General features: G+C 39.6%; 1 protein-coding gene across 8 annotated transcripts; it reads left to right on the top strand.

Moving 5' to 3' along the window:
* The first annotated feature begins 4 nt into the window (after positions 1–4).
* Positions 5–9,797, top strand: rmi1 (RMI1, RecQ mediated genome instability 1, homolog (S. cerevisiae)). 8 transcript variants are annotated; one of them, XM_044195411.1, is made up of 10 exons: positions 9–141; positions 456–696; positions 1,001–1,223; positions 3,480–3,590; positions 4,513–4,662; positions 5,990–6,060; positions 6,463–6,586; positions 6,864–6,948; positions 7,186–7,375; positions 7,763–9,797. In XM_044195411.1, the coding sequence occupies exons 3-10, from the start codon at positions 1,062–1,064 to the stop codon at positions 8,952–8,954; spliced, it is 2,085 nt and encodes a 694-aa protein (XP_044051346.1). In that variant the 5' UTR covers positions 9–141; positions 456–696; positions 1,001–1,061; the 3' UTR covers positions 8,955–9,797. The 8 variants fall into 8 exon arrangements, with proteins under 8 accessions (XP_044051353.1, XP_044051346.1, XP_044051348.1 ...); XM_044195416.1 differs by having other exon boundaries at positions 12–141; positions 590–696; XM_044195417.1 differs by lacking the exon at positions 9–141 and adding an exon at positions 148–371 and having other exon boundaries at positions 590–696.
* The last annotated feature ends 548 nt before the right edge of the window (positions 9,798–10,345 follow it).

Here is a 10,345-nt window from a genome sequence, read left to right as displayed (position 1 = left end):
AGAATGCAAATCAAACAGGCGAGAGTCACAATTGGCTGGAAAAGACGTCAATCACAAAGCTGAGGCGTTTCCAAAGCCCTATTTTCCGGTACAGCTACCTCCCAGTTTACTGTCGCTGTTCAAGTTAAGCCTGTCTATAAGGTATGATCTGCAAGGCTAATGTTAATTTGTGTCTTTCTAAGAACTTGTAGAGGCATAATTGTTAGGTTTAAGAACTGCTGTTGTATATAAGAGCTTTTATTGTCACGTTGTATGGACACAAAGCTAGCAACAGTAGCGTCAACATTGCTAAATAAATTGGATTAGTCAATTTGGCGCCTTAGCTACTTTCCACAACACGTAATGGGAGAGGCTGCCTTCATGCTTCTCAGGTAACCTTTATAAACAACACTTATTTGAACAAACATTTTTTATAATTCCGTCGCATGCTATCTCTCTTTCTCTCTCCGCCATAGTACCCAGACGTGACCATCTGCAGAGACACAGGGCTTATCCATGCTGATATGACCACAGAAACATAACATAAAGCAATTCTCCTATGTGCTTGTATAATAATAATCTCATCTCTCCTGTCGATAAATCACCACAGGATTTGGTGTCAAGTGGATCTGGATATACAGAGAGAAGATGGTTCCTTAACATAGAAACTCCCTTTAAACCCCCAGGCATTGTCCTATGCCATGAATCAAATAAAATGTAACATTTGAACCACTGTTTGTATACTACACCTGCAATAGTTAATTTGTCTTTTCAAAACTGTTTTACTGAAATATTGATGGATTATAATTGGAAATAGGAACTATTTAGTCTGCTAATGAAACCGTAATTTACAAAATGTATTATTGCTAATGTGTAATCCAGAGTAGAGTAATTACTGATAAATGCAACTAAATATGCTAACAATAATAATAATAACTGAACTCAGTAATCAATTACTTGGCTGCAACATCTTAAAAAAACAACTACCTGATGCTTGAGTTGTGTGCCTTTTATATAATAGCAAGTAACATTGGAGAAAATAGCAGGAAGTCGCCTACTTCAAATACACACAAAGGAAGAGGATGGCCCCTGAGATCCAGGCAGTGGTACATGCTACCCAAGCCTGGCTGCAGTCCTCTTGGCACATCCATGTGCCCTTTGCCTGGCTTGAAGCCTGCGTGGAGTGGCTGCAAGAAGAGGCAGGAGGAGCAGGTCATCTGTCACAGCAGCAAATCAACCAACAGGTAGGTACGATGTCTGACTGTCTTAACTGTGCAGCTGAATGCCAAATGATCACAGTCTAGAGTTTGCTCAACTGTCATGGAGATAGCTCAGTTACTAGCACGTGAGTAAGTGTGAAACATGGGTCGTGGGATAACAGGTGGTCGTATATGGAGGGTAAGAAGGTTTCTCCTGTCTCTGTTCCAAGATGGTCTCCTGCATTGGATTTGAATGTCCTCCTTGATCTTTCTGCAGCCATCCACTGACTCCTGACCCCTTTCCAGTTGATGCTGTGACTGGTTTTGGTCTGGTCTTTACAGTCAGCTGATGTGTGTTTTCAATGTTCATTCAGTGTCCAAGTTTCTTGCTGTTCCACCTACATCGTGTTCTTCACAGCTGTGTAGAGCTGAAACAATTAGTCGATTAATCAACAAAAATATCTGCAATTTTGATAATCTGATCGTTTATGCCATTTAATCAAGTAAAAATGTCAAACATTTGCTGATTTGGGCATTTTAACTTAATAATATATATATTTCATAGACTAAATGATTAATCAGAAATATTATCAACAGATTAATCAATAATGAAAATGATCGTTAGTTGCATTTGGTGTCAAACAACACTTCACATCCTGTCTCGGGTGTACTACTCTAGTGGGTGTAACCCAGCTCAAACTGAATCCCCTTCACAGAGTAGACGGTTCTTCTTTCTTGAATGGAAGGAAATTCTGGTTTCCTTGCACACTAAACAGATCAGATCAGAACAACTCGAACAACAATGATTTAAGTAGCTGTTCTGTTTAAGTTGGCATGCAAAAGTAACCTCAAAAGATGCTATACATACTGTGGGGTCCAGTAAACAAAATGTTGAACGCTTCACAAATATGCAGCACACAGAAAGCACATTGAACCTTGGATCAGATGAGCAACAAAAGCCCAAGTATACTGTCAGCTGAGAACAAGAAGTTTATGATAAAAGATCGGCAAAAGTGGACGATTGAGGAGTGAGAACACCTCCTGTCTGACAAATCCTGGTTTCTGTTGCAACATGCAGATAAGATACATTTTTGTGTAAACAGCATGAATCCATCCTGCTAAGTGTCATCTGTACCAGCTGGTGCTGGCGTCATGTGGGGTATGTTTTCCTGCATTTACGCATCATTTGTACACCACTGTGTACCTAAATATTGTTGCTGAACTTGATACTTGAGTAGGATAATGCTTCATTTCTCGAGGCACATATTGTCTCTTGATGGTTCCAGGAACATGACATAGTCACTAGATCTCAACCCAGAAGAGTACTTTTTGAGTGATGTAGATTAGGATGTTTATATCATAAATAAGATACCAAAAATCTGCAGGGACCTTATGACACCACTGAGTCACTAAGCCTCAACATCTCTGTGACGTTTTTAGCTCTTTGTTGAATCATTTCTTTGAAGAATTCAGACTTCTCTAATGGCTCTAACCCAGAGCTAAGCGTGGCTAATGTTGGTCTAATGAGGTTACTTCTTTTGATGGCCATTTATCTCATGGAAGTGAATGTATGGAACTAATTCTTTGTCATTGCTAGAGTTGCAAAATTCCAGGAATATTTAAAGTGGAAACTTTCCATGGGAACTAATGGGAATTTATGGAAATTAACAGGAATAAAATATAGGGGTTATTAGCTCAGGCTGTATTTACCATGTCGTGAAGATAGAAACAATTTAGTTGAGCTGAACTTTAAACTTTAATCTAATTAGTTGACTCACTTAGCATTGTATTAACCTTGTAGTTATTTAACAACAACAACAAAAAAACATTCCCGTATGGCGCACCCCCCAAACAAAAAAAGACTTCTCTCCAAAAACTAATTTTCCTCTCAGTCCTCCATATCCTCTCCCTGGACTTCCTGAATGTCAGACTCATGCATGCAGAGGGTCGTAATTTTACTGAATTATATGGGATGCTGGCAAATTATCTGTACATATGATGGAAGAGTGCGCTGCTGAATGCAGTGCATGGTTACAATTCAATTAAGTGGGCATACTTGTAACCAAAACATACCATAAGACCTAGTATTGCTTTTTTATGCATAATCCCCCCAAATTAGTTCACTATTAAAATGTACAATTTTAATTTGAAATTGTGCAAAATATCTTCCGAACTTAACTTCCCTTGGACAATTTCCGGAAATTTACCGACCCTTCGCAAGCCTAGTCATGTTACAGAATGTGAAGCATAAATCTAGTCAAATAACTGATACCTGCCTCACTGCATGCCGTGAAATTGTAGGCGCTGGACCAGTGGCTGTTGACAGACCTGAGGGACCTGGACTACCCTGTTCTCCCTGAAGGGCTCACTCAGGCCCAGAAGACTGAACTCAGAGGCACCTTCTGTGTCCAGGTACAGGCTTGTTGATGATATATTTCAGGTTATATATTTCATCTTATGTATATTATTAGATTTTATGTTAGGGACGATGCCCATTGATCGGTAGAAAATGAGTTTACCTAGAAGGCTAATTTTGGCCAGAGATTAAAAGGCACCCTAAAAAACCTTGTAAAAACTAACATGTATAAACAGCAAACAGCATGCCGAGGACAATATATGCACCTACAGCAGGAAAATGGCAAGAAGACAAATCAACAACACACATGAGCAAAATCATGTAAGAGTAAAAAATAGCAGTCTACATTGAGCAAAGAAATGATCAGAATGTTCCTACTGCATTCGTTTAATGAAGCCATCAGTTTATATTGCCCTTATTGTAGTTTGTGTTTGTACATTGTGTTTGTTGTGTTGAATCTTAAAAATATTTGGTTGAAGGCAATTTTTGCTTAATAACATAGCAGTCTAGATATTTTCTATTCACTTAATAATGAGTGGTGTGTTCTTTGTGCGATACAGATTATAATTCATTAGACCAGTGATATACAAAATAGAAAAAATCACACAGCAAGCTGTTGTAGCAAAAACATGCCTGTTGTGCTGTTCAAGGAAAAAAGATGATTGGAGTGCAGTCAGAAGCCATATTATAACAAAGCACCACTGGATGTCAGTTTTCCTTTAGATGTTAAATGGAAACCCAGCTGGAAACCCTGAGACAGAGTCATTAAATGTTAGTTAGTTCCAAATATACAATGATGGGAGCCGCAAGATGCATGTTCAGCTCTCAAATAAGACTAGCAATTCAAGAAATACTCATGTACTGAACTGTATATCCATTATACTGTAATATGATGTAGTGTCAAACATTTCATTGGATATTTAAGAAATGAATATGCAGGGAAATGGCAACGTAATCAAAGGTCCCACTGTGTTTCAGGTTGACTCATTACTGGACATCAGTCAGCCTGCGTATGGTCAGCTGCAGAAGTGGAGGGGCGCAGACTGTGCCAACGACGAGGTGTCTGCTGTCACACAGACCACCCAGAGGCCCTGGGAAGCCAGACAAACCCGTATGCTACTATTGCAGGTCAGAAGCATTCATAAATATAAAATCCCCTCTGAGCTTCTGAAATGAATGCCCCAGTGGACCAAACAACTGAATTAACCTAAAAAAAAAAAAATCAGACAGAATATGTGATATAAGTTGTCTGCCTCCCAACTAACACAACCTGATCGTTGTAGCAAAAGGTAACCAAGAAACACAAAGTTAAAAAAAAACAATAAAATTATGAGTAATTAACTTTGATTAGTATGCATGTGTGTGTATTTTTGAACTTGTGGCTTTTACATCAAAACCCATACTCAATAAAGGAGTGTGTCTTAGCACTTAAAGAGATTAGTTTTTTCACTCACAGCAAACAACAGTGAAATAGTTTGTGGCATCTCACAGCTTATTGCTAGACTAAAGGTCACTGTGCGGTTTCTTTAAGAGATCTAGATCTAGTAGAAAACTCTACATGTCAAGGACGGCGCTGTATTATTATTTTGTTGAAAAAACATTTGTAATCTGGAAGGAAAATTATGGTACAGCACTTTTTGGCATTATACATGAACTAGCCTTGACTACAGTGTATTTGACATTATAAATACAGCGTTGCACTATTTACTTGTGTGTACAATTATACTGAAATCAAGGGTCCAACCCTAATCTACAACCAGACTTGATCAGAAATCTGTCTTATCTTTGTGTGTTTGGTTGCGGATAACAGAGACTTCTGCTTCTCTTCCTAACTGAATCAGAGTAGACAGGTAGAATCAGTTAGAGCATATGAAAGAGTAAATTGCTGGGATATAAGGCGCAGTCTGTAATTTTCACCTTAAGTAATACACTTGTCACTGCTCTATGGTTTCTCAAGAATAGTGCTGGTGTTGCTTAGAAACGTTGCAGTGGCTTTTTTCCCTTTTCTTTTTACTGTTTCTCAGACCGTTTTGAGCAAGTCCCAAAATTCTAGGAGTCATGGGATGCAAAGACCCACAGCGGTTAAAATGCACTGGAATCACTGCCAAAAGGATAATAAAGCAGATATGTTCAGATAAGCTTTGACCAGCTTTGCATTCTGAAAAGTCCAGGCCAGCCAGCATATATAATGAGAAAATAGAAAAACAATTATTTCCAAATTCACTTAGTCAAGGTTTAAACCAGCTGTAAAGTTTTGGTAAGTTTTGCAGCTAAACAACCTACAGTGTGACTTATATATACAGCATTAGAGTATAACTAGCTGCATGTCACAGAGAAAAATGTATAGAACTGTTTTCATGTCAGTTTTTTGAATTTTTAGTTAGGGCTTTAATAATTTATCAATAATTTCCCTGTTCGGTTGTTCCTGGTGAAATACACTGTCTCTGTTGTACAGGTGACAGATGGAGTCCAGAGCTTGGAGGCCATGGAGTATCAATCTATCCCTGCACTCAGCACAGCTCTCAGGTTAACAATTGATCTGTGAAACACTAAACTGCACTGTGCTGTCTTTTTGCTGTTACCGATGTAATAAGAACCATGACTTTCTACAATTTAGTCATTTCTATTTTTTTTTACTTTTTTTTCTCTCTCTCTAGTTTTTAAACGAAGAATGCATTTAAGCTAATTTTACAGAGGCAAACAGAGTGGCTGCTGTTACTTATTTATATGTAATGTTACTTAGATTTTGGGTGGAGATGTCATGAAATAAAACATTTAAATAAAAATTAATAAACATATTACAGCTATGTCACTGCCACTTTCTTGTGAATTAAGAAAACACAATTGATTTTCTGAGACTTTTGTACCACATTTAAAACATATGAAACTATATGTTTAAATGGGATCATTGACTCTTGTAACCCTCAGGCCTGGTGTGAAGCTGCAGTTGAAAGGGCAGATAGTTTGCAGACTTGGGGTGCTTCTGTTAGGGCCATCCAACATCAAGGTTCTGGGTGGTGAGGTGGAGGACCTGGTGGACAGGAATAACAAGGTAAACTGTCGAAAACAGATTTAGACCAATACATGTTAATGTTTTCTTTATTTTTGTTACAAATTTAGTATGAATATTATTTGGACCTAATCATCTTTTGATTAATTTTTCTGGTATATAGAACACAGAGTTGAGATTAAACCTAGTTATGGGCCAGTTACTGTTTTGACATTTTTTTTATAGCTAAAGACATAATCCCAGCTGTTCTTATACAGCAGTGTATAACATGCAATGATTTATACAGATCCAGTGGTATATTTCTATACTACTCTGACAGGGCAGTGTGCTGTGTAGGACGCTGGGACTTCCTGAGGAACAGCAGCAGCAGGAGGGGGAGGAGGCCCCAACAGCACCACAGCAAGGTATATTCATGAGAGCTTGTATCTTTAATGGTAGATTGTGTGCTACAAAGGTCACTGATAGTATAAAATATGTACAATATTACACTACAACAGTTCTGCATAAAGTTTTATATAAAATAAGGCCTGTTTAAGAATGTAAAGAGATGCCTCAAGTTGCTTGCTTTATTCTTTATCTTATCTGATTTGATTGACATTCTCACTGGTATCCCTCTTTTGTGCCTCTTATTTTCTCCTTAGGTAACCAGGAAGTGGAGGACCTGGAGCTAGATGACGCAGAGTTGTTGGCCAGTCTGGAAGCCCAGGAGGAGGTGGGAAGGGTTCAGGCTGGGCCTGTTCGAGACAGTGGCTACGGGACACTCAGTGAGACCTCCACTCAGTCCTCGAGAAACTCCTATGTCAGGAGCCTTGTCTCGACAGCCTCATCCAGGTGGGTGGTTAACAATGTGATGTCTTATATTTTGATGCTGTAACTCCAGCACCATCACCGTCGTGCAAATATACCTTGATATTTTGAATTTCAGCATAATGTTTGTCTTCAGAACAAACATCAGCATTTATCTTTCAGCTATATTAGGAAGCATTTAGCACTTTCACTCTACAGCCTGTGTACAAACCTATTTTATATAATATTTTTGTGATTGTTGCTGTCTTTATATTTGCCTGCTGTCAGGTTGTTCATCTACAGCAAGTGACAACCGTTAGATTTGATGAGCATTCATATAGCATTACCTCTGGTACAGTGAGCCCCTCAACACTGTTAACACTGCGCTGGTTTAAAGCTATATTAACTCAGTCCAACATTATTCTCTTGCAGAAGTGGTTTGACTGAGAGCAACAGAGGTGATTCAGTCCAAGGTCATCGCCACGGTAACGAACAAGAGGATTCTGACCTCTTTGATCACTTGACTCAACAAGAGATCCCAGATCACAACATGGCAGACGAAGACTTTCCTGATGAAGACTTTGACGATCTACCCCTGGATGAGTTGGATGGTGTGATCTTTCAAGAAAGTACGAAATTTAATGAGAGCAGTCACAGAAGCATGCCACAGAACAACAACTGGATAACAAGAAATCCTAACGGAGCAACCAAACCCCAAACTGCTCCGACTGAGCAGCCCACTTTGAATGGCTCTGGGTCACGTCTTGGTTCTAGCAACTCCAGATCCACCACACAGAAAAGAGACTATCAAGGCTGCTCTAGAGGAGCTACAGAGCAGTTATTTACCCCAGCAGCTTCAGAGCCATCACATAAATTAGAATTTGTTACAAATGATGAGAGTGATTTCATGGATGAAGATATAGACTGCAAGGTAGAAACTTACAGAGTGCAAACTGGGAGGACTGGAGGGCCAAATCAGCTCCCTGTTTACCAAGGACCTAGTAGAGACAACAAAAGCGCTACCAACAAAACAGAATTACCAGGCTCCAGTTGTAGACTTACCGGCGACTCATCAAGGAGTATAACATCTCAGGGGCAAAGTTACACCTCAAGCACTGCAGAATTTGATAGACTATGTGCTAAAAAAGGTCCACAGAGTGACAGCTTGGGCCCTGCTCTCTCTCTGACCTCTCCACCTTTTACATATTTGTGCCTGCTAGAAGAGATGATGTCCAAACCACACACCCACACCAAAGAGATCTGTGTCAAAGCTTTCATTGTGACTCTCTTGGGGAAACTGAGCAGCAACAACGGTCTTTGGCGCGTCTGCGCTACAATATCTGACGGAACCGGTTACCTGGACGTGGAGCTGTCCGATGAGGTTTTGACAGGCCTGCTGGGCTTCTCAGTGGCGGAGAAGGGGGCTCTGAAGCGTGACCCAGCCCGGAGAGGTGAGCTGGACACTGGGATGAGGAGATGTCAGGAAGAGCTGGTGGACATGTGTTGTGTTATGAGGATCGTGGTCGAACTAGAGGGCAGAAAAGCTGTGGTGACCAAGGCAGACCCTGTCAATGAGAAAGTGGTCCAGGAGCTGGAGCAGAGGGTGAGAGACAGGCAAAAATAAACACAGAGGAGAGGTTGAGGGGAAGTGGGTGATGAGAAAATTACAGGCAGCGGAGAAGTATATTGCCCTTAAGCAGAGATGAAAAATTGCCAACAAATCTGAGGCAAATATAACATTGCACATCGGCATTGCCTTACAAGTTTCCCCTCATGCAATGAAACTAAGGTATTTCTTTAGGATTGGCGATCAACCTGCCACTTTGCTTCAGATTTGGAGAGCAGAATGTGTGAACTGGATGTCTGGTGATCAGCAAGCAGTGGGTTGCAATGCATCCCATCTGCTGTATGTGAATATGACATTCTGTCATATGTCATTAGAAGATTTCATTCATCTATTCTGTGTCACTCCCAAGCAAAGTAAACAGATTAAAGATGGAAAAATGTATCTGTACTGTATATTAATGATTGGTCATCAACATATTAGTTCAGTAGTTGAGCATCCCAAATTGTATGTAAAACTTTAAAACTGTGAAGAGAAGAGTGAAGCATGTGAGATGATAGAAGGGAAATGAGGGGGAGAGGATAATTCCTTTTCTGATTGTTGTGATGAATTGCCAGCCTTTGCATTCATTCAGTACATCCATTACTTCTGACTGAAAAATGATTGAATATCCCACGGCCACGTGGGTCTCTCCCCCAGAGGAGAATGAGAGGAACGGAAGATAAAGGAGAGGCCATGAGCTTTGATTATTTCTGTTCATTATAGAGCCTCATCTATGTCTTTGATGAGTACATATACCACAGATTTGATACGTTGCCTGTATTTACTGTATATTGAAATAGAAATGTTCCAGACATTTTTTTTTTCACACTCTTTGACTAATAAAAAATGCGTGAAGTAAGAGTTCAGTGCTAATTTTACCTTTCTATTTGTCTTTGTCAAATGAGTATTGTATTCCTCGAGATTAGATGAATAGCCGGACAAACAAGACCGCTGCACTGTGTTTCATTTGGTTTGTAATAGTTTTATTAAATGCACCTTTGTGATATGCACTGTTTAAGCATACACATAATATTAATTAAGCCCTACAGTATTATCTGGACTTGTAGCTCTGTAGCGGTGTCAGAATGTCTTTAAGATGAAACATCTGAACAATTTGTGTTACACAAATTAATGTGTCTTGTCTGCCATCATACAATATAATTAGGTGGCAGTCTCATACTTAAATGTCTTCATTATGAAAATGAGCAAAACACAGGCTCATAAAGGTACCACAGAGAATGTATGTTAGTACGTATGTGTGCTTACATTTGTGTGTCTCATGCAGGAGGGCACATGCATGTATGTTATTGTTTTATGCCACTGTGTGCACTTCCATTCAGGTAGCTTGTCTCATATCATTAAGGGCTAATCAGGTTGAACATCTAAATCAGGACCCTGCTATGCATGTC

This window comes from Siniperca chuatsi, linkage group LG5 (genome assembly GCF_020085105.1).
Source record: "Siniperca chuatsi isolate FFG_IHB_CAS linkage group LG5, ASM2008510v1, whole genome shotgun sequence".
NCBI classification, from domain to species: Eukaryota; Metazoa; Chordata; class Actinopteri; order Centrarchiformes; family Sinipercidae; genus Siniperca; species Siniperca chuatsi.
The sequence above is the reverse complement of the archived record's forward strand: the minus strand, read 5'-3'. Positions and strand labels throughout refer to the sequence as shown.

Bases quoted from the DNA above. Each gene is read 5' to 3' on its own strand.
- rmi1 (XM_044195418.1), top strand. From the start codon at position 1,062: ATGGCCCCTGAGATCCAGGCAGTGGTACATGCTACCCAAGCCTGGCTG. The intron at 1,224-3,479 runs GTAGGTACGATG...GTGAAATTGTAG, and splicing joins AGCAGCAAATCAACCAACAG to GCGCTGGACCAGTGGCTGTT. The intron at 3,591-4,512 runs GTACAGGCTTGT...ACTGTGTTTCAG, and splicing joins GAGGCACCTTCTGTGTCCAG to GTTGACTCATTACTGGACAT.